The 23592-nt window shown below is 40.0% G+C and overlaps 1 protein-coding gene across 3 annotated transcripts in view; it reads left to right on the plus strand.

The window, feature by feature from the left end:
* Nucleotides 1-22123, plus strand: part of LOC101395896 (A-kinase anchor protein 17B-like) — a 120183-nt gene extending 98060 nt beyond the window's left edge. For 2 of the 3 annotated variants that reach the window (XM_087426385.1, XM_087426384.1), the window contains exons 2-6: nucleotides 3175-3278; nucleotides 11656-12424; nucleotides 13890-14020; nucleotides 15814-16081; nucleotides 17697-22123. In XM_087426385.1, coding sequence (XP_087282511.1) covers nucleotides 3226-3278; nucleotides 11656-12424; nucleotides 13890-14020; nucleotides 15814-16081; nucleotides 17697-19340 — 2865 coding nt within the window. In that variant the 5' untranslated portion in view covers nucleotides 3175-3225 and the 3' untranslated portion in view covers nucleotides 19341-22123. Of the gene's footprint in view, nucleotides 1-3174; nucleotides 3279-10591; nucleotides 11219-11655; nucleotides 12425-13889; nucleotides 14021-15813; nucleotides 16082-17696 lie in introns of those variants that run through there. The other variant, XM_087426386.1, reaches the window with a different exon arrangement.
* The last annotated feature ends 1469 nt before the right edge of the window (nucleotides 22124-23592 follow it).

Genomic DNA, 23592 nt, shown 5'->3' on the forward strand with positions numbered 1-23592 from the left:
ATCATGTAGTCTTGGTCATTGGGACCCGCTGACTTGTTTACGTTTCCTCTCCCGCTTTTTGCAGTTTTATTTAAAACCAAGCGGTACCAGAGAACTTTTGAATGCTGCTAACTCGCAGGAGTGACTTGTATTGGAAAACTGGGTTCCAGCATGAGGCCTGGTTATCCTGTGGGCCTTTTCATCTCCTCTGTGTCTTTTCTAGATTGAGAATAAGGTTCCAAAGATCATGCCCATTTTATGTTGTTTTTCTGCCTGCCTCTGATCTACCTTTGGAACTTTATGCTGTTGGAAGAGTGTAAACTTGTGCAGCACGATTGCTAGGGCTCAGTCTTCATGCTGAGAAAACCACTCTGGGATAGCGTAGTTGGGACCTCTCAAGTTTTGGTTTTGTTGTTTGCTTTATAAGAATGTGGCATTCCAGTAGTCACATTTTTCTATGCCCTCTTTTTTTGTTTGGGAGGGAGTAGCTCAAAGCACGGAGTAACTTGCATAAAGATATTTTTGCCTCGACTCTTGCTAAGCACAGAGAAAAGTGACAAGTGGAATAGGCCTGCTGGCACTGGTGCCCAGGGATCCTGGCTATCATGCATATCAGAGGGTGGGTGGGGCTGACTTGAGGTGGTGTAACACTGGGGGGTGGGGACAGGGCCTGCAGAGGCCATCTTGGCTCCTGTGGTGGGTCATGGGCTTTCCACTTAGTCCCAGCCAAAGATCACACCTGCAGTGTGGCCTGTTTGTCTTCTGCATCATAAACTCAGGGGAAGGGAGTGGCCTTTGACGGGTTCATGTGTCATCAGAAGGAAGGGTGAGGTGCAGAGATTTGGGAATGTGAAGGTAACGGTGGTGGCAGTTGTGGGGGGGCTGTGTGTGTGAGAGAGAGACTTGTTTCAAATGTCGAAGCAGCTCTCTGCCACAGAGACTGGCTACATGTCTATCTTCCCAGCATGCATTCCTGCCTTTGCTCGAGAGAGGGACTTTTGCTGAGTTGTTTCAGAGACAGGGCGGTGTTACTTGTGCAACTCTCTGATTTAGTGTCCACCCTGGTCTATATGAGTACTATGTTATATCCAACTTGCTCCTGGAACTTTAAGAAGCTTTAAAGCCATGCTGGGGGCTGAGGTAGACTAATGCCTGGGGCACAGTCTGAACAAATGTGGACCGCACGGAATCCAGTGGTGCGCATGCTCAGAAGAGACAGTGTAGGGGCTGGACCGCTTACAGGAGGAGAGGAAGGTCTGCCATAATAATAATAAGAGCTCACATTTATCACTTCCCGGGGGTTGAGTACTTTACTTGCATCACTTCTCTTAATCCTTTTAAAAATTCTGTAAGGTAGGCGCTGTTATCATCTTCTAAAGCTCAAAGAGGTTAGGTAAATCACCCAGCTGGTCAATGGCAGAGGTGGGATTTGAACTCAGATCTGCTTGACAGCAGCCCTTGAGCTTGAAAGCATTTTACTTTTTGCTGTCACAGAGAAGATTTCACAAAAGAGGGAGGCTGTGAGCAAGGCTTTGAAGGGTGGGTAGGGAGACAGGACATTTGGTTGAGGGGATCAACAGGTTTGAAGGAACTCAAGGAAGACTGGCCCAACTAGAATGGGGGATGGACTCAGGGGCATGAGGAAATATAAGGCTGGTGAGGTGGGGTAGGGGCATGTTTTGGAGAGCCTTGAAAGGAACTTGTGATTTGATGCAGGAGAAATAGGGACATGTTGAGAATTTTTGAGCAAAGGAAGGGCATAGCAAAACCAGTACTAATCACTTGGTGTGCCCTACCTGGGTCCCTGAGCCTGTTCCCGTCTCACTCTTTCTCGAGAACCTCGCCCAGTTGTCAGCATATTTAACTCTTGCTTTTGAATTTCCTGAACCCTTGGGGAGCACCAGGTGCATGTGATTAAATAGATTCCTGGGTTCAGTGCGCAGAAGGAGCCAGCTAGAAGAGGGGCCCTGGGTCAAATTCAGCCTGAGATGGATATGCTGCAGCCTGCACAGTATTGTAAAAGGCTCTATTTTAGCAATTAGGGGTCAACATTGAAAAACCAAAAGATCTCAATAAAAATCAGGATTTCCAGCTTCTCTTGCAATGCCAGAAGGCCTGGTCTGTGTTTCACCTGCGGAAGGCAGAGCTGGGCCGTGCTGACTCCTTTAGCTGGGGTCTGAGTGCTCCACGTCCCCCCGCCCTTCCCCCCAGTCCTGGGACCTACCTGGCCCTGTAGGCCCCAGACCCCTACTCTAGAGAAATAAACCCTCACTCAGGAAGATTCTCGTTCAGGGTTAGCTTCTTGTCTTACTGTGTAATTAGGGAATTGTTGGCCATGCAGTAGAACCGACTCTGTGAAATGCGAATAATCTTAACACACAGGGATGCTGTGGACATCACTGGGGATGGGCTGATGGCCAGAGACTGAGCATTTTCCATAGGTGGTACCTTTCCTCTGGGCTGGAGTTTTGAAGCCTGCTATGCTGAATAAATTGACAATCTTTCAGGAGAACAATTTGACAATATGTATTGAGCCATATAAATTTATTCCTACCCTTTGACGTGGTAATATAGTTTGAGGAAATAATTTTTTGAGAGATTTGTATAAAGATTTTCATAGTGATGCTCTTTCTCATACTAGTAGTATAGAGTAGTGCTCTTTCAAAAAAAAAATAAGTGGGGGCCAGCCCCGGTGGCCTAGTGGTTAAAGTTCAGCATGCTCCACTGTAGCAGCCCAGGTTTGGTTCCCGGGCGCAGAGCCACACCACTTGTCTGTCAGTGGCCATACTGTGGTGGTGGCTCATGTAAAAAAAAGAAGAAGATTGGTGACAGATATTAGCTCAGGGTGAATCTTCTTCAGCAAAAAGAAAAAGAAAAAATTGGAAAACACAAGTCCCCAGGGAGGGGGTATATTTAACCAAATATGTAGTAACTCTCTATAGAGTTTCTATAGAATTTCTCTATATGTAGAATTTCTACAGAAATTTGCTAAAAGCATGAAAAATGAGAAATGTATTGACTATGTTAATGTCTAGAATTGTTTTAAAACAGGTGCAAAAACCAGATCATGACGGTCCATAAGTACAACTGTGTAAATCTCACATGCTGTTCATGCTGAAAATTGTAAATATACGGTTGTCTTATTTGTTTAACTTTTCATCCACTTGTGACTTTGTACCTCTTTCTCTCTGGCAGTGCTCCCTGGTCAGGATGCCACCGCACAGTGGGCCACCATGAAGAGTTCACATGAATTGTGGCTTCTCCAACCTTTCCTCCCTTGATCACATTTTCGTCATAAGGTATTGAGTAATATCCTATTCCGCAGGACTTGTATTCAAATAAATTTATCTTGGGATTCTAAAAAGGTTGGGAAATACTGCTGCTCTCAGAAACTGCTTGGTAGTGCAAAGCACAGTCCCTTGTAAAGGTTACTTTTCCCCTGTAGGTGGCGACTTGTGGGCAGGAATTTTGCTGGTAATTTTCAGTCTGTGGAGATAAAACTGAGAAGCAAAACATGGTGACTTCATGATATGGGTCTCCCACAAATAATACTCTGACTATTCAATGAGTGAGGCAAAAGTACGGAAGATACTCAGCCACGTTCCTTTAAATCCCTGATAGCTTTTTTTTTTAATATGAAGAAGAGAATGCAACGAGTCTACTTTAGTAGCATTATAGTAAATTAATCCAAGGTGTAAAGTGATATTCCTGACTGGAAGTGTCTAGAGAGAGGTGTTCTACACCACAAGTGTTCCTGGTGCTAAAGAAGGGCCAAAAAGACCAAAAAACTGGTCAGACAGGTCTGCCAACTGCTCTGTGCATATTTTAAAAAATAGCTCCCTCCCTTCCAATCATGGAGTGACTCCTGTACTCACTAGCAGACATTATGTAAATAAATCTGCATAGAAAGGCCCAAGGCAAACCTTTTCTTAGGATAATTTATTTTATTTTTACTTTTATTTATTTATTTTTGCTGGGAAAGATGCCATCTGAGCTAGCATCCGTTGCCAATCTTTCTCTTTTTTTCCCTCCCCAAAGCCCTAGTACATAGTTGTATATTTTAGTTTTAAGTCTTTCTAGTTCTTCTGTGTGAGCCGCCGACACAGCATGGCTACTGACAGATGAGTGGTGTGATTCCATGCCCTGGAACTGAACCTGGGCTGCTGAATCGGAGCAGACTGAACTGTAACTGCTAGACCATCAGGGCTGGCTCTAGGTTAATTTATTTTTGTTAGCCTCAGAAACACTTTGCTTTCACAGACGTTATCACATAAGGGAAACATTAGTATGATCTTTTAAAATAGGGAAACAAAAACAGGAAATTAAGTTGCCCAAAGAGACAAATTAACATAAATCCAGTTTTCTTCATTTCAAGATCAAAATTTCCCGTACTAGACCCTACCTGAGAACAGATTTTCTTTAAGTGGTGGTAGGAGACGTTCTCTTTCAGTACAACTCCAATATTTCCTGGTTGCAAATGTATCATTGCAGAATGGCTGTGGGTCTCCAAAAGCCCCTTCCTTTCTGTCCTGAACGCCCCCAGTGCCCCAATAAGCCCTTTAGGACCACCTTAATTGGGGAATGTAGTCACTTGGAGGATCCTATATTGGCTGTATTTCTACTATTGTAACACTGAGTGCTGCTCATTTCAGTGATGTGGTTTTTAAATTTTTCAGGATCAGAGCATACGGTCAGCTTCAGTTTTAAAAATGTTGTTTGGGTTAATGATGTGTCCGAACACATGAACGTTCATCCCTGACCTCTTGACTAAAGAGCCAGGGAATATTTCTATCTGGTCAAGACTTACTGGGATTCTGCAGAGCCAGGAAATTGGAAATTGGCTAGTTGATTTGACCCAACTGCATTTTGGCTGCCCTGCTGACCATAAATATGATGATATAATTTTATACATCTTAAATGTTTTTAAAATGACTAACTTGAAGGTTCAAAAGTCTGGAGAAAAAAGAAAGCAAAGAACTACTTTGAAAGAGGATATTGAGTTGCACAGATGGTCCTATTTTTTTCACTGTTTTTAAAAAAACGTGCCTCATTCAAATGGCCTTGCTGGCACTCTGACAGCAAATATTTATGAGTGAGAAAAAGCGAGAGAGAGTGAATGATGGATACTTTACTTATGACTCAAGTGCTTTTAAAGTTTTAAAGTTATATTTCTGATCTAAAAAACCTGAAATATATCAGAGGAATCTCTCTAGTATCTTCTGAAATGAAAGAAGGTATTGGAGTGACTTTGGATGCAGACCCTGCAGAATTTCTTGAATTTTCATTGCAGGTTAAAACAACCATTTTAGGCTTGAGAGAATGTCTCAAGACCATTTCTTTTCTCTCTTCTCTTATTCTACTGTTATTCAGTCAGCTTTGCTACTAGGTATAGAGGCAAGGAAAAAGAGGTGGACGGATGACTAGAGAAAGAAACCATGTTCTCTGAGAATCTGCTAGAAACGTTCTGGCATTGGGAGCATGTTGAGTGAAATGCTTTGGTAAAGCTATGTACACAAGATACTGCTGGAATGCCCACTGTGTAAACATTATTGAATAACTATAATTTTTTAAGGTTAGAGGAGCTCTCACTTGCCTCTGTGAAGGAGTTAAAGAATAAGTGAGTTCAGTAGTGTTGCTAGAAGAGAGATGTGTGTATGTGTGGGGGGATTAGGGAGGTCACGGTGGAACATAATAGAACATGTGAATAGTTAAAAATCTTTATTAAAACTTGACTTTTTGATAATTCATGGAGGCCATAATTATGGCATTCCTTATTGTCAGGGCTTGGTTTATACTAGGCTCTTAAACTTTTGTTGAATAAAGTAATCTATGCATATGACAGTTATGGTGAAAATGATGGGAAAATTGTTACTGAATTCTACCATTACTGTCAATTGAAGAACAGACATATTAAAAGGGAATTTAGAGGGCAAATTAGGTTGTTCTAAAGGATCAATTTTAAGTATAGCCTAAGAATTTGATCGCAGTGATTCTACCTGTTTTGATAGATATATTTTTATTAATATATATAAATATTCATAAAATAACTATATGTACTAAATAATATATCTAATTTAAAATAGATTATTTAAAAATATGTTTATTTGGTTTAAATGATTAATGGTTAAATGGTTAAAAACAGGGATTATATGGGGAGAAAAGCACAAGTGTTTTTGGACCTATTTTCAAGAGCAAAGTAGGGCCCTATACAGCTTTAACTAGATTCAAGAATTTGGCACATTTAAGCTTGGAGTTGAGAAAGTTTCCTGATTTAGAAGAAAGCACCTGTTACAGTTGAGTATTGGATGTAACTATGAGTATTTTCCAGAAACATCTGTCTGTTTTTGCTATAAAATAAATCAGTTATGACTTAAACATTCTGCAGCCAGATCAGTTGTTGCTGCGGGCGAGGGAAGGATTGCGAAGGGGCAGGAGGAAACGTTTGGGGGTGACGGGCATTGTCACAATATTGACTGTGGTGATGGTTTCATAGGTGTGTATACATAAGTCAAAACTCATCAAAATGTACACTTTTGATACATGTGCAGTTTATTATGTTATGAAATGTGTGGCTTATCCTATGTCAATTATGCTTCAATAAAGCAATTTTTAAAAATAACTTCTGCAGCCTATGGTGTAGCTAGTACTGAAGTGGCCAAGGGCTCCTTCATTGTCCACAGTCCTATTCTAATCTCCCAGGCTTCAGTCATGAATCACACAAACTTTGGTTATGGGTTCAGATTCTTATGGGCATTTACAGTGATGGCAGATAAAGGGGTGTCTTTGATGGGGCAAGGGAGTTGCTATTGTATTACTCTGGTTTTTTGTGTCTGGGAGGAAGATTAGTCCTGAGCTTTTTGCTGAGGCAGATTGGCCCTGGACTAACATCCGTGCCCATCTTCCTCTACTTTATATGTGGGACGCCTGCCACAGCATGGGTTGATAAGCGGTGCATATGTCCGCGCCCGGGATCCAAACCTGAAGTGGAGCACACGAACTTAACCACTACACTACCAGGCCGGCCCCTGTATTACTCTGTTTTGACCCTTTTTTGGGCAAGTTTGTATCAGTAGTTGTGAATTGCTTCCTTTTAATAGTTTCTTATCATCATGTGAGTTTCCTCTTTTTAATTAAAAAAACTTAATATAAAATTAACACATGCTTATTGTAAACAATCAAAAATTCAAGCAATAAGAAGTGTACAAAGCAAAAAGGGAAGTCCATTCCTTTCCTATACTCCCAGTCCATTTCCCAGGGGAAATATTGTTAACAATTTGATGTACATCTTTCCAGACTTTATATACGGAGGAGTGTGTGCGCATGTGCGTGCCCATGCATGTGTGTTTATATTGCTTTTATTACTTTATTGTATTACTTTTACAAAAACAAGATCATATTGCACATTATTATTCTGCAACTTCCTTTTTATTTTTTCCTCTAAAAAGTATCATGGGTATTCTTCCATGTCAGTAAGTACAGATCTACCCCTCCTTCTCTCCCTCCCTCCTTTCCTTCCTTCTTTTCTTCCTTCCTTCTCCTCTCCTCCTCTCCCTCCTCCCTCTCCCCCTCCTACCTCTCCTCCTCCTCCTCCTCCTTCTTCTTCTTCATTTTTTGTTAGTTTTTGGCCTGAGGTCTCCTTAAGGAAAAGCATCACAACAGGAATTAATCATTATTGTGCACCTATGTGCCAGGCACTGTCTAATTAATTTTTAGTGATCTGGCAGAAGTTGCCAATGACATTGCTGTGGCATTGAAGCTGTGACATATGTAAAAAGCCTACTTCTTGGTACACACTAGGTCCTCAATATTTTTTTAAAGTAGGATTGGAAGATTACCTCTCTATTCTGGGAGAGTATTTTTTTTTTATTGAGGTCACATTAGTTTATAACATTATATAAGTTTCAGGTGTACATCATTATATTTTGACTTCTGTATAGACTGCATCATGTTCACCACCAGAAGTCTAGTTTCCAGATGAAATATTCATAAACCTTTAAGATCTGAAGCCTGTGAACAACTGGGGGAGATATGAGAAGAACAAATGTCTAATTTGTTCTTGTTGCTGTTGTTGGGAAACAGGAATTTGAGTTGAGGATTTTTAAGGAGGCCAGTTTTTTTATTTTTAAAAATAACTGGGTCTTCTTGGGAAAGTCAGAAAAGAACTTAAATGCTTCCCAATTGAGGTGTAAAGTCCTACCACTAGAGAAACAGCTGTGAAAAGACAGATTCTAGAGCAGAGGTCATGGGCTGGCAAGCCAATGAGGCCTGAGGGTATGTTTAGTTGCACTTCACAGTGCTTTTAAATTGTTTTAATTGATTGCCAACATCTGAAAGTCAGATTTCACATAAGGACCTAGATTTCTGGCCTCTCTGGAAGAAGGGGAGTCTCTGGCCCCCCTAGGCCTCCCTTCCCTCAGGGCAGCTGTAGCTGAGTAGCAGCCACCCCTTTAGGTCGAGCACCTTCCTCAGTCTCTGCTCAGTGTTCTTTGCTCACTGAGACCATCTTGCTGTTCACTGTAGTCATCCGAGTTGTAACCTCTGCTGTCAAGTTTACTGCTTAGTTTTGCTTCGGTGTGAGATGGAAGTGATAGCCAGTCTTTAAAAAAATGGCAAAAATATAGTACATCAAACTATAAAATAATATTTGACTTCTTTCTCTCCAAATTTGACAAGAACCTTTATTACACTTCAGGAAAGCACAGAGACCTGGCTAAAACATAGAAACTTCTTTTATTGTGTAGAAATTACCCTTGCGAAGGATATGAAGCATATATTTAATCTCAAAAAGTGGATGATTTTTAATGTCTTTGTGAATTTAATCTTAAGTAGAAGAGGCAATTGAAATTTTAAATAAAATCTATTTATATTGGTCATAATTTTAAATGAATGATTAAAAACGCATCTATTAAAAGTTTGATTAAATCAGTAAAAAGTTTTTTTAAACTGCAAAAAAATCATAATTTCTGAATTTCATTTCGATGTATAATTTTGACAAAATTGCACTCAAAATTACACTGTAATAAGCAGCTTTGAACATATTCTTTTCTTATTTTTAATTATTTTCCTCGGATGTTTCTAGAGCAGGTTCCTGGATCAAAGGGGATGAGTATTTACATGATTCTTAGTTTGTTTTGCCGAATTATTCTAGAAAAAGATGTAACATTTACATTATCTCTAGCAAGACATGAAGGTGCCTGTTTTTTCTTTCTTCCCAAAACTTTCCCCAGAATGGGTTTTTATAATTTTTATTTATTTGTGTAAAAACTATTAAAAGGAATTGTGTATCTTGGAACTAATTAAAATTTAGAAGTTTGTGTCATCAGTTAGCTGTTGTTGTATAACAAACTATCCCAAATCTTAGTGGCTTGAACAACAGTCCTTTATTATTTCTCACAGTCTATAGGTGGGCAGGGCTGCTCTGCTCGTCTGTGATGGCTTCAGCTGATCGCGGCTGGGCTTGCTCAGGTGTCAGTGGTCAGTTGGTGGGTTGGCTGCGGGCTGGCTAATCTAGGATGGCTCATCTGTCACAAGTGAGCTCTTCTTCGTGGCCTCTCATCCTCTAACAGATTTGCCCAGGTTTGTCCTCATGGCATGGTAGGGTTCCAGGAGAGTAAGGGCCACTTGACGCCTATGCTTAGAACTGGCACTCAGTCACTTCTGCCACATTCTATTGGCAAAAAAAAAAAAAAAAAAAAAAACGGCCAGCTCACATTCAAGGGCTGGGAAAAAACAGACTCTCTCTCTTGATGGCAATAACTCAAAGTCACATTACAACGGGTGTAGACACAGGGAGAGGTGGAAAATCGGGATCCTTTTTGCAACCGTTATACCGCAACATTCAAATGAATGTTGTCCTTCAACGTTGTTGTCTTTAAGAGCCCTGTACACATTCCAACGATGTACCCACTAATTAAAAAATAATAATTAGAACCTTTCTTGGACTCTCCTTCTAAGGGGAGTTATCAGCCAATTAAGAAAATCAGTTTGTTCTTTATAGTCATCCATTTTATCCAACATTCTTGGTTCTAGGTAATTTTTTGTGATTCCTAAATACCAAATCCACGATAAAAGAATTTCAAAATTGACCTCCATCAAGGCTATTTAAAAGAATGTAACCCACACTTTGAAATCAATCCAAGATAAGCATTCTAAAATGTTTAAAACAAAGACTGTATCACTGGAATAAATGGAGAGCATGACAAACCTGATTACTTTGCAGTGATCAACTATTTTGTGTGTATTTTTTCTGGACTATTTTTTAAAAGCATTGCTTTAAATTTGGTTGTATAAATAAATACTGACTTTAGATAAATTTGGGGGTTCAGTATATCTTAACACCAAATTAAATTTTCTCCTAAAGGAGCTTACTGTTGATTCTTATTTATGTTGCAAATTGCAGCAAACTAACTGGATTTTTTCTTCATTTTGCTATTCAGATAATGTTTTTGGAGAAAAAGAACATGTTTATTCTCAAATCATCCCAGTTCAGCATTGCTATCATAAGGATTTCTAGAACCTAATATCTTAGATACTGCTTTTGGTGGCCTTTAAAAAAACAGTTTATATAAATTTTATCTCCTAAGGGAGTTCACTTGGATTGTCCTTCAGGGACAGTTATTATAAGAAATATGTACCTATAAAGTTAACCAAGATTTAGTAGTCAATTTTGTGTTAGAATTTCCATCATCTGGCCATGTATGTTTGGGTCTAAATCTCCCTGAAGTTGACATTGATGAGAAACTCAGAAGATATAGACTCCGATACATCCACTTTTAGAAAAAACTCCTTTATTGGGAAGTGCTATTTGAAGTCAGCAAATGGGAGCAGAAATCCCTAATTCCAGTATTAGTGATCTCATTCACCTGGGGACAGCTTGCGCGAGTTTGTTAATATGAAATGCCAGCAAGCATTCATGTTTTGGGGTTTTTCTGGTCCCTTTGTCACTCATTAGAAGAGATTGTCTCCTCTTCACTTGAACTTAGAGTTCAGTTTAGTTCAAGTCAATAGACTGGAAAAATAAGAGTAGATATGTCCATGTAAGACTTAGAAACCAACCTGGACGAAGGATGCTAAGTCAGGTGCATGGGTTACAACTAGTGGCTGGGTGCATGTTCATGAATGTGATATACGTATTTAACCTTGTCCTGTTTCTGTGCCACCTCCAGCAGGTTTTTATGGGACTTTACGTTTGAGATCAATTGTACAACAGATTGGAGATTTGGAATCTTGGGGTCTCAATGTATGGGCAAGTCATTTAATTTTCCTGAATCCATCTGAATTTCTCCATCTGTAAAACAGGCATAAAATACCTACTCACAGGTTGCTTCATGAATCAAATGAGATAAAGTAAAACTACCACTAATAAAGAATAGTCATAACTTGTGTTTATTGAGAACTTCCTGTGTGCCAGGCACTCTTCTAAGGATTTCACATGCATTCACTCATTTAATCCTCCTGGCAATCCTATTATCTCTATTTTGCATTTAAGGAAACGGAGACACAGTAGTATATGAAAACTCTTGGAAACCTCTAAAACACATTAAACAAATGTAAGCTACTGTCTTAATTCTCTCCATAGTATACTTTCCTCTATCAATTTGACCTAGGTCCACCATTCAGAATCCAAATCTGTGTTTTGCCCCATTTGTATCAAAATGCTCTCTCTCACCCTCTAAGGTTTCCTGAGGATACCATGACGGTCACAGTGGTGTATGATAACTCTGAGGCAACAGAGCTCTGTGCAGCTCAGCACCTCTACCTCAAGCCCATAGCAAAATTGATGATCAACGTATTACTCCCAGAGAGTACAGAACCTCTGAGGCCCTTCTCTAACTGGGAAGTTCTTGACCAGCTGAAGAGCCTGATTTGCCCTGACCAGTTCACCACAGTTCGGCTCTCCAAGAGTACAAAGGACTTCATCCTATTTGAGGGTGAGGCTGAAACACGAAATTTGGTTCAGATCCTGAAGGCAAAGTTACATGGGAAGATCATCAAGCTAAATGGTTTGAAAACAGACTTAAAAGTAGTGGCTACAGACGCCCAGGGAGAGTGGGAACACTTCCCCAAGGAAAAGGAGGCTCCCTCGAGTGATGGGGCTGAAGATCAGGACCATGATAATAGCCCAGATTCCATATATTTCCAAGGCCTGCCCTGCAAGTGGTTTGCACCGAAAGGTTCCAGCGGGGAGAAGCCATGTGAAGAGATCCTTCGGGTGGTCTTTGAAAGTTTTGGGAAGATCAAGAATGTGGATATCCCTATGCTTGACCCCTACAGAGAAGTGATGACTGGTGGGAGCTTTGGGAGTTTTAGCTTTGGCTTGCAGACATTCGAGGCCTTTATCCAGTACCAAGAGTCAACTGACTTCATAAAAGCCATGGAGTCCCTTCGAGGGATGAAGCTGATGCTTAAAGGAGATGATGGGAAGGCTCTGGCATGTAACATTAAGGTAAGAAGTAGCCAGAGTTTCTTTTATTTCCCGCTCTTCAGGTGGTCCTAAGTAAAAGCTAGAAGAAAGCATCTAGAATAAAGTTCCTTAGACCCTACTCGGCTCTGATCAATAGCTAATGTAAAGATTGTGTTGTCATTAATACATGGACATTTAGGAAGAAAAATAATCCTGATTTGAACATTCTTCTACTATCAGGCATGTCGCCAGCTGTGGTTTTAAAGAGATGGTTGGTAAAATCTGGGGCTCTGCCCTAGCTTCTTGAGGGCATTAAAGGATTCTTCATGGCCCTTGTGGAACTATGTCATATGCTTATTCTATTTGACAAGTTGCTGAGAGAGAGGAATACACACAGTTTGAAACCATAAGGATAGCAGTTTACTCCCTTTTTACTCTTGGGGTCACAACTTACAGTTTCAGGATGTCTGTCAGGTAAATTGCTAAATCATAATCTCAACAAACTTGGATCCTTTCCTTTCAAAATCAGCCTGTCTATCCAATCATGTCGCCTCATTGATGTCTGAATGCTTGATCATCTCCTTCTTGAAGTCTTAATCCAGCAGAGGAAAAGGTGTGCCTAAACCTTCCTTTTTCTCTCAATCAGTCTTTAGCATGCATTTGGATTTTCAGCTCAAGTAGCTTCCTGTGTATGAGAGTGTGTGTGTGTGTGTGTGTGTGTGTGTGTGTGTGTGTGATATGTGTTATGTGTGAAGCTACTTAGGTTAAAATGTATATTTTAAAATTATAAGCTATTCAGACAAAAGATATAGCAAATACTATAATGACCACCCATATACCATTGCCCAGCTTAAAAAATAAAATGTTACCAGTGAGATGAGAAACCACCCCCCTCTGTGTACCCATCTTCCCTCACATTTCCCTCCATCCCCTTAAAGGTAACCATGATTGTGAATTTATCATTCTTGTGCATATTTGAATAGCTACTTCTTTTATTTTTGAAGCAGATCTATTTGTAGTGCCTTGATCGGACTTGCACTTTATTTTGAGATTTGCAAAGTAGTTTAATAATCACTATTGTCAGATCTTGTATCTCATTAAGTCAATTTTCCTGCATCTTTGCTCCTCCCCCCCACACACACTTTTTGACTATTTTTATCTCTGGTGATTAAAAAAAATACATTAACTCGGTTGATTTTTATGACAAACCAGAGGTAATATAGTCACCTCTCTGAGAGCCTGTGCCCATGATGGCACTGTGATGCCACCTATGACTGTAAAGCGAGCTTCCCAAGGGTTCTACCAAAGAAAATTCTGGAGCCCACAAGGACTGTTTGACAAGTGACTGAGAAGCAGTGGACAGTATGGGTATTGGGATTCAGAGAGTATATTTTTAATTCATTTGGTTTTGAATTGCCGTGTACATATTAGTTTTATCTCTCTGGCCTGGGATACCCCCAGCCACTGGCAAACTTTTCTAATGAAACTTTGAATTGTTTGGGGGCAGGTTATGTTTGATACAACCAAACACTTCAGCGAAGGAGCTATAAGAAGGAGAAATCAAGAAAGGCTAAAATTACTAGAGCTAGAGGAAGAAAGGAAAAAAGAAAAGAAGAGAGAAGAGGAAGAGGCTGAAAGGTGAGGAGACCAACTTTAATGAAGCGGGTTTTTTATTTTTGATATATGGATTTATCCCTTTGGGTGAATGGCTAGACTTGATAGGTACCATTGAGGTGAGGGGCGGCAAGAATTGGTACAGATTGGAGAACTCCATGAAAGCCTACAGTCTTTCAACTGTGCTGTTATAAAAGCAAAATGACAAAACAGTTGAAAACAAGAGACTTAAAAAGAAAGTATGTTTGTTAGGGAGAACAAGTAATGAGGAATAATGGGACTAGCCAGATTAAAATATCTGGGAAGAAATGATTGAAAAAAAATAGGGCCAGGAACTTTTATAGTGAAAATCCTAGCCTAACAAATTAAAACTTTTACCAATTTACCTAAAGTTTATCAAATTTTATCTCATCTACCAATTTAAAATTTTAAAAAATTCTTTGTAGGTCTAGAAGAGGTTTTCTTCCATAAAATTATCAATAATCAAACAACCCATAGACAAGAAGGTGTGGATTTGTTGGGACTATATTTCTTGTTGGCCTAAGTTCTTTGTGAACTTAAGGAGCTTCCATACTTATTTCTTTGGGGCTTATCATTGTTTCCCAATTTAGGAGCTTGAAACTAGAAAGGGCTATTGATTGCCAAAGGTTTGCCAAGAAGGTACGAATGTGCCAGAACTACAAGGCTCTGACAACCAGTATTACCTCCTGGCCCCTCCCCTTGCATGTTTATTCTCCCAGTCTTTCCTGTAAATTATAGCCATTCAAAAAAGGAGACAAAGAGTACCCTTCCATATGCCTCTGCTTTTCTGGCTGGCAGGGTGATAGGAGCTCCTTGAGTTCACATCTGTGAAACTTGTCCAGAAGTTGAACCCAGTCAAAGGAATTATCCCCCCCCCCCAAATTTCCAGGCTGAACATGCAGTTTAGATAATCCTCCAGCTTTGGGCTAAATCCTCACTCAGGTAATTGTCCCTTCTTTCCCCTTCCCCACATTTCTGTAAGGGCCTAACCAAAACAGTTTAAATTTTCAGAAAACAGCAGTAAAAAAAGCCCATAATCTTCTAAGCCAGTATGTTTTTATGACAGTGTACCATGTTAAGTAATATGTACCAAGGACCAGTTGTCACCCTTAAGATCGACTTACTTTTATTCGCCTATGTGAAACCAGGTCATGGAAGGTTGTGATCCCAAGAGAAATGAAATCATCAGTGTGAAAGCTGGATCCAGTAGTCCTTGCTTGTGGTTTGAGAAATTGGGGGCTAGAGGCCACTCCTTTGAATTCTGTAGCCACCTTTGTTTTGTTTTGCTGGGAAAGATTTGCCTTGAGCTAACAACGTCTGTTGCCAATCTTCCTCTTTTTTCCCTCCCCAAAGCCCCAGTACATAGTTGTATATTCCAGTTGTAAGTCCTTCTAGTTCTTATGTGAGCTGCCACTACAGCATGGCAACTGACAAACGAATGATGTAGTTCCACGTCCGGGAACCGAACCTGGGCCGTCAGAGCGGAGCGCACCGAACTTGAACCACTAGGCCATCAGGGCTGGCCCTGTAGCCACCTTTTTTTGATACTCTGTCTCTGCATAAGGTCTTCTGTACCTGCTTCTAATTGCCCCACTCAGTTATGTGTTTTTTCCCTTAGACTGGTGTGTCACAGAGTCTTTTATCATCAGTTGTGTCTGTCAGGCCCTGGGGTTAGCAGTGAGAGATTCCTGGAAACCTAAATGATCTGTCCTCCCCTGGCAGGGGGGCAGGAGCAGGGAAGAGAGCAAATGCCTAATAAACACCTTCTGAATGGTTGAATCTTAATCATTGTCCAGAAAAAGAAAAGAGGAGGAGAGGAAAGCCCAGGAAAAGAGGAAGAAGGCCAGGGTCAGGAGGCGAGCCCTAAAGGAAAGGGACAGACACCGGCACAGGAAACACAAGGACGGAGCCAAAGCTGAGGCGCCTCCGGAGCCCGACTCTTCCGAGGAGTGGGAGGAGAGGAAGTACCTGCTGGCTCAGAGGCGGGTGGAGGCCCTTCAGTTGCTACGGGTGCTCCTGAGGAAAATTGCAGCAAGGCTCTTTCCTGGTCGTTCTGCAGTCTTGGTAGGTACTGACCTTTCTGAGACACAACGTTTACATTTAAGCAGCGGCCTATTTAAAGTTGACTCTATGGAAGACTCATTGCATTCACTGGGGATTGTTTTCCACAGGCTGGTATCTAATAACCCCACTTGTGGATTTACAGAAGGGGTACCCAGATCCTCTAAAGGAGTTGTGTCTCACCCCTGCCATCTGGCACAAACACCTTGTGTTTCTAAACTTCAGGATGATTTTACCCAGGGTGATGTAGCTAATGTATGTACTTTTCTGAGTTCCTAATGGATGTAGCAGAAAATGCCAGGGGGCAGAAATGCATGGTGTGGGTGTTGGGTTTGTAGCCTTCCATTAACTTTGCTTGTCCGTTCGTCTGCAGCAGGTTGGGGTGAGAAGGGAGAGCCTTGAACAGAGACCTTTGTGTAGCAAGCTCCTGTCAGTCTCATCTTAAACTATTTGCTAAGGAATTTCTCATGTCACAGGGCAGTTGTTTTGTTTGGAGAGTTTCAGTTTGGGAAGGTTTTTTTTCGCCCCACTTACTGACCTCCTAAAGATAACCAGACTCAGCAGATGTCCCAAAGTAAAGGCCAGACAGGCTCCCAAAGCGTTAATTTAAAAATCCACATTCACTGTTTTTAAATACGAAGAGTGAATGGCATTAGTGTTTGAGTTAATTTTTGCAGTCTCAACCTTTTTCTCATTAGTGTAGACAGTGAAACTTAATGAAATCAGAATCAGAAAAATCTCACATTTACATTTATAATAAGGCTAGCTGGATCTTTTTTAGTTTACCTTAGTGACCGCGTAGCGTGACTCCTTTTTAAGATTCTATCTTTTTAAATGTGTGTGGTACCTAATTCTTGGCCCCATTGACACCTTATACTGATTACGCAGTCCCCAGGTTCTAATCCCAGCTAATGGGTAAGCGTCGTGCCCTGATTTGTGCCAGGTGTCAGTGGGAGCACGGTACAAACTTCCAGCAGGGTGGGGCCTGTGGGGAGCACCTTTCACCTGCCCTGCGATTGTGCAGAGCAGAGAGCACCACAGACAGAACCATTGTCACGGCCACATTTTCCAGTTGCCATCTTGCTTCTGACTAAGGCGGGCAAGAGGGGGCGGCTCAGAGGCACCATCACCTGCAATGCATAGGAAGAGGCTGGAATGAAAGAAAGATAGTTTATCTTTTAAGCCACTTGACCCTTTTAGACACACATTTCACCACCAAAAGACTAGAACAAGTCTTTTCTTGTTCTAGGATTTTCTGGGAGGGCTGTAGAATATTTCTTACTCCTCTTCATATCCCCAGTCCCTAGCACAATACTTGGAACAGTAAGTAGACTCATCAATTTGTGAACAAATGAAAACAGGGTCTTGTACTTTGAAGGTATGTAAACTGTGGTGCCTTCTAACGTAAGGATGGGCACAGACCTAGTAAAAGAGGCTCATATTAGACTGACATTTAATTTTGTACCTCCTATTTCCTCAGTGCAATATTGTCCTAATTTGGATCTATTCTAGGTGTTATTAGAAAGCTCTTCAGAACAATGTCCAAAAGCCCAATTTTCTTTGAAATGTTTAATCTGTTTAGTTTTTCATGTGAAATTTTTAACCTTTTTCTTTGAAGGGATCCACACAGTTTAATCCACAGGAGGTAGACGTTGCAGGCCCAGAAGCTAGTCATGCCCCGAGGAACACAGTGGGAACTCTGAAGAAAGAAGAGTTAAATGCTCAGTATCTTCAAAATCAAGAGGAAATGCCAAAATATCAGGTTGCCAAGTCAGACAATAAACGAAAACACAAAATGAAGAAAAGAATTAGGGCTCGCTTACGTAAATCTTCCCACCACTTTGGGGGAAAAAAAATAAGATATTCAGCTAGAAAAGAAAGAACTGGAAAATTGTTAATCTATGAATACAATCACAGTTTTGTCTCTGACCATAATGCCTTGCAGATTGCAATGATTCAAGGTCGGTCTCTGGAGAAAGAAGACCGCCACAGTTTTAATACATCCTATTCTTCCAGATTGTCTGAGAGAGACCATGGGAGGAAACAGAAAATCTATGAAACAGATGAATTTATTGACTATCTACTAAACTATTACCAAACTCCAAAATATTCCCGTATCTGCTTACAACCAAGTCACATAACAAGCACGTGTCAGTGGCAGAGGGCTGTCCATACTAAGGGAAATGGACTTCAAATCAATTTGAGAAAATGTAAGCCTCACTCAGCCAGTTTGAGCCAAATGCAAAACCTGGAAAGGAGACAACAGGTTCAAGAAGATGATTACTGGGCAAAGATTTGTACTCAGGGTCTTGAGCATAAACCACAAAAGAGAGGAAAAGTAGATTATGCCAAAGAATGTACTAAGGAGGTTAAAAATCATTGCAAGGACACAGCCAGTGAAGCTGGTGATCAGCTGTCCCCAACTGATGGAAAAAGCCATCTTTTGGAAAAGACTCATGCTTACCAGGTCAAAGAGTCCAAATCCACAAGTCAAAGCCGAGCTTCTTCACCCAACAGGTCAGCAGACTTAGATTTGGAGTTGACAGATTTCTTAGAGGAAATTAGTAGTGATTCTGAATGCTTTAGTGAAACCTTTAGCATAAACAAAGAGGAGAAAGAGAAGTCTGTGGCCACATATGATAGCTTCCCAGAAAAAGCTTCTCTTGATGCTGATGAAATTGTCACTTGCAATCGAGAAATTAGGTCAAGTCAGCAAACCTTGTATTCAAAGTGGAAACATGATGGGGAAGAAAAATACTCTAAATACAAGCTTCAAAGACCAGGCAAAAGGTCCAAGTATGAAGTGAGATATTCATGGCTTGAGAGTGAAAACAATTCCATTAGAGACTGGGAGAGCAACAGCATAAAGAGGGAGATACTAGCCCCCAAATACTTGTTTGATGAAGGCTATTACCGCCAATCCAGTTCCAGTGGGCTATTAGATGACATCACAAGGAAGAGGAGGAGGTTTAGTAATAGTACATTTGACCAGAAAGTGAACTATAGGCCCTCTTATGTGCCAATAACATCATCAAAAAATGCTAATGCTTTCTATTTGGGCAATATTCCTAAAAGAAGAGAGACTCCATGGAAGTCAGAATATAACCAGGATGCAAGAAGGTTTAAAAGATATGAGAATTCTCAAGATTTCATGCTGAATTCTGATAATTATTATATTAGACAGAGCAGTCAGGGGCACATTGACTATGGAAGCTATTTAGGAAACAACTACACTAGTTCTTTATATTTTCAAATGTTTTGATGGTCTCTTAGATCAGGGACACCCTTATTCACAATAAACAATTTGCAAGAATAAAATTTAAAACCAAATATAGCTATGTATTTAGGAATTACAGAGCAAGAGAGTGACATTTAAAAGCTTGAGCAAGGTCAAATACAAAACCTTGTTTCCCTTGCCAAAGTATAAAACATAGATCAAAATGACTGCAGGTGTGTTAGCAAGATTTGGAAATACAAAACATCCAGATTCTGAAGCTTGGTAAACCAATGTGCTTGCAAAACTTCTTTATCCAAGGACAGACGTTTCTACAGTTCAACTGCAACTTTAATTTGGTGCCAGCAAAGGAGCAAATTAACATTGAGAGGAGTTGAGATAGCCCTCTATGGCTCTTTAGCTGTCATAATGTCATTTAGTACCATTTATCTTCAAAGGGGACAACAGTGAACAAATAAGGATCTTTTCACATGTTCTTTGATTTGGTCAGAAACACCACATGCAGCAACAAACTTTGCTGACTTTTATCTAGAAATAACCCTAGATAAAAGGAGATGACAGCCAGGGCATATAATAGACTTCTCCGTGACGTTAGAGGGTTTCACAAGCACCCACCAGAAGGAAATTAATCTTATCAATATGTTCATAGTACTTGAAGAGTTGTCTCTTTAGAAACAAAGTCTTGGAAGAATCTAAAAGGGGCTCAGATTGTCCTTTGAGGCTTAAATGGATAGTGGACCATTAGCAGAGTTGTTTTTTGAAGAACCCCATGTCATTCCATCCTAGAAAAGCAACAGGATTGAAGTGATGCAACCAGTGGGATTTGCAAAAGAAAATATTGAAAGATCCTGGAGCACCAGTAATGGCACTTGGGAAGAGAGGACATGACAGTATTCCATTTCAGGTTATGTAATCCTTTCACTCAGGGTTGGGTGACATCAGTTTGTAAAAAGCCACTGAATATCCCCAAACTGACTTTTATAAAACAGAAACAAGTGCCTCCTCAATCCTCAATAATGCCATCAAGTTAGGAAGAGTCAAGGGCAAAGCCCATAGTTTTCTAGTTGGGAAAAAATTGTATGTGTCTAGGATTTGTAAACTCGTAACATAAGCAATTTATCTTTTTACCTCCTGGTTTTGGACTTCTTGAATATGTTTTTAAATTGAGATATTTTATAGATTCGTAAAGACTTACATCTTAATGCAGTGCATGTTTTGTTGAAAGCTTGGCTGATTCATTCCGCCTTATATTGGATTTAGGACCTCAGGGGCAGTAGATGACCTTTTTCTTTTCCCCAACAAAGCTATGCCTGACTTGGCAATTGAAGACATCAATGAGATTAGACTGCCTGCAGCAGGAAAAGGTGATTTTAATCCACAGAAGTAGTGGAAGGCAACATTTTCATATGCCATGATTCATTTCAGACAGTCTTAACTTGATATTCTGTAGAAAAGCACCAGCTGGTAGAGTCAAGGTGGGATGCCAGTCCTTGTGGTTGCCCAGAATGACGAGGCATGATGTGTGCTCAGAACCAGCCTCTTGAGCAACCTGATATCTGTAGGGGCTGCAGAATCTTCTAATTTATCTAAAGTAGGAGCCACAAGTGGTTTCACTGATCTCTTCTAATCACATTTAATAGAGGTATGCTAGTACGTACGAAAGTTCAGAAATGAATGCACCATAGCAGATTATGTTTATTATTAATAAGATAATAACCAATGAATGATTTGTTGGCTCTCTTGTATTCAATTTCACTTTCAAGCCGCTGACTCTGCCATCGAAACTAGGTTTGGCTTGTCAAATCTGAAAAATCACTCATGGGGCGAGTGCCTTTTCTCCTCCGAGGACTAGCAGTGACCATTAATGTTCCAAGTACTGTTGTCCAGAGTAGCCTTGTAAACTACTAACAGCTTGTATTTTGTCAGACAACTTTTGGTAAGTAGGTATTATTCTCCTTCAATGAGACCCTCCCTCCTTATTTTTTCATGTTTCATGCCATTAAAACAAAGAACATTACGGGTTTGTAATGGAAAGCAGCTATGCTGGTTTTGAAAAAAAAAAATCTCAATTTCTTTCATAATTTTTCTTTGCAGAGATTTTAGGCATGAAACCAATTTGCTGCTCAGTAACCAGACATAAAAAAGAAATTGCAGAATACAGCATGTGCAATTTTTTTTTTTTATAATATAACTGGTGCTAAGTCACTTCTATAAAATATCTTTGTCTTTTGTTTTGTTTGCTAAATACCATCCTGGGACCTAGAAGAAAGTAAAAATACTGGTTTTATGTTTACTTTCTGTACAACCTTGGATTTTTATGACTTGTGGTAATGCATTCTAGGTTTGAGTAAACCTCTTTTTGGTGTAGACTTTTGACAAGGAAGAGAACAACTGATCTTGTAATTTCAGTTGAATGGCTTAGTAAGGAATGAAAAGAACCGAAAATATTGTAATCACTTTCTATTAATTAGCATTGTTATTCCTTGTTGTACTGTTATTTAAGTGGTGCAAAAGTATTTTCTCATATCTTCTATGTCCTATTAAGTAAAGGCCTGAACTTTAAACTTCGTCTTTTTAAATGGATGTTTTCAGGTTTTTCCTTGTATGTACTGATAGTGCTTTAAGAAACTGAACATCTGTCAATGTGTTTCTGTTCAATTTGTTTGAATTTCTCAGGTAGAAAGCCATGTAACCTGGTAATTTTGAAAATAAGAACCAAATAAATGCATTTTTATTTGTTGCAAGACTGTTTAAAAAATGTTAACTTTTAAATAAATGCTGATAATTCCTCTTTGGGGGGGAAGTTTCTACCTGTAGTATGCTGCTTTGCACTAATGTTGCTGTTCCTTTTTCTCATTTGCATTGTTAGAGAAATAACACATATTTAATTTTCAGATATATTAAAAATAAAATTGTCATAGTGAAGAGTCTTTGTTCATTTGCCACATGTATTGGCTAGAATGTTGCACATCTATGATAACATTTTCTATGAAAATATACACGTCTAGTTTCAATACTGTTTCTATGCAACTTTTCCCTTTATGATGCTCATTTATGGGAATTGGCTCTGTCAGAGCTTGTGAAACCAGTTTTATTTTCATTTTGGATAAATTGAAATCATGGCATTTGGACTTAAGACTATCCTCCCTTCAGCAAAGGTTTTATCAGTGCTATTAAAAAGTAGCAAAATGGACTCTGGAATTTCATCTCATTCCTTCAGCACTTGGTGGAAGTGTTCAAGTTATACAGTATCCAAAACCCAGTGTGGGTGTGGGCTGGGGAGTCTAGTCAGAGAAGGCAGGGGCCTCAGTAATCAGTCTGGGACCATTCAAGAGTTAACTGTATTTTCACATGAAATGTACAGCAAACTGCCTCTAAGTATTATCTAACAAAGGGAGACTGTACCTTAGAGTACAGTCTAGGCACTTTAGAGCTGAAACGGTCCTCGTTGGATTCCAAGAGCTCTTTCTGAAACAGCAAGGGTTGTATGGATGCTTGTTCTGGATCTAGGATTTGTGAAAGTTTGGCCTTCTGAGGTAGGGTGAATGTGACGTTATGCAGAGAAGCCACAGATATGGAGAGATACTGAAAACACGTAGCCAATGCTGCTTATGAACCCTAGATGCTGGTACTGAGAACAGTATCTCTGCCGGGAGTTGGAGGAAAGCGGGTGGAGAGCAGATGTTCACCTGACACCTCCCCACAGACGTGGTGGTTGTAACAACCACTCCCTTGTCTTCTTGAATGGCGCCTTTTTCATAATATGGCTTACGAATATGCTAGCTGGATTTGAGAAGTGTTTAGATCAAAGTCCTGTCGTATAGTAATATCCCTTTACATGTAATCAATACAATGTTGATTTAGTTCTGAATGGAGAGGAATCAGGCTATTTGGGGTTGAAGCTTTAACCAGGCTCTTGATGTTTTTCTCTTGGCATCAGACAAACCTGTTTAACTTTGTAGAAGCAATAGCCTAATCTTCACATCTAAATGAGATTTCAGGCTGCAAAGGTGACCCAACTTCTCTCTCCCCTCCCTTCCCCAAAGCATATGGTGTACCAGGTTGCTTGGCACAATAGGCAACTCAAATTATTTGTTGAATGAAACCTAGTAGAGGAAAAGGGCACATTTAAAAACAACGAAAACAGGCAATATGGTTTGATAACATAAAAAATGGAAAGCTGTGAGCCCTCTTTGGTTCAGGGAGTACATCCCTTGTAAGAAAACTCTGCCAATTTTAACATTAAAATGGCAAAATACTAATAGAGTAATAGGTTGTC

The sequence above is a fragment of the Ceratotherium simum genome, chromosome X, assembly GCF_057802395.1.
Source record: "Ceratotherium simum simum isolate JZ-2026a chromosome X, ASM5780239v1, whole genome shotgun sequence".
Taxonomy (NCBI): domain Eukaryota; kingdom Metazoa; phylum Chordata; class Mammalia; order Perissodactyla; family Rhinocerotidae; genus Ceratotherium; species Ceratotherium simum.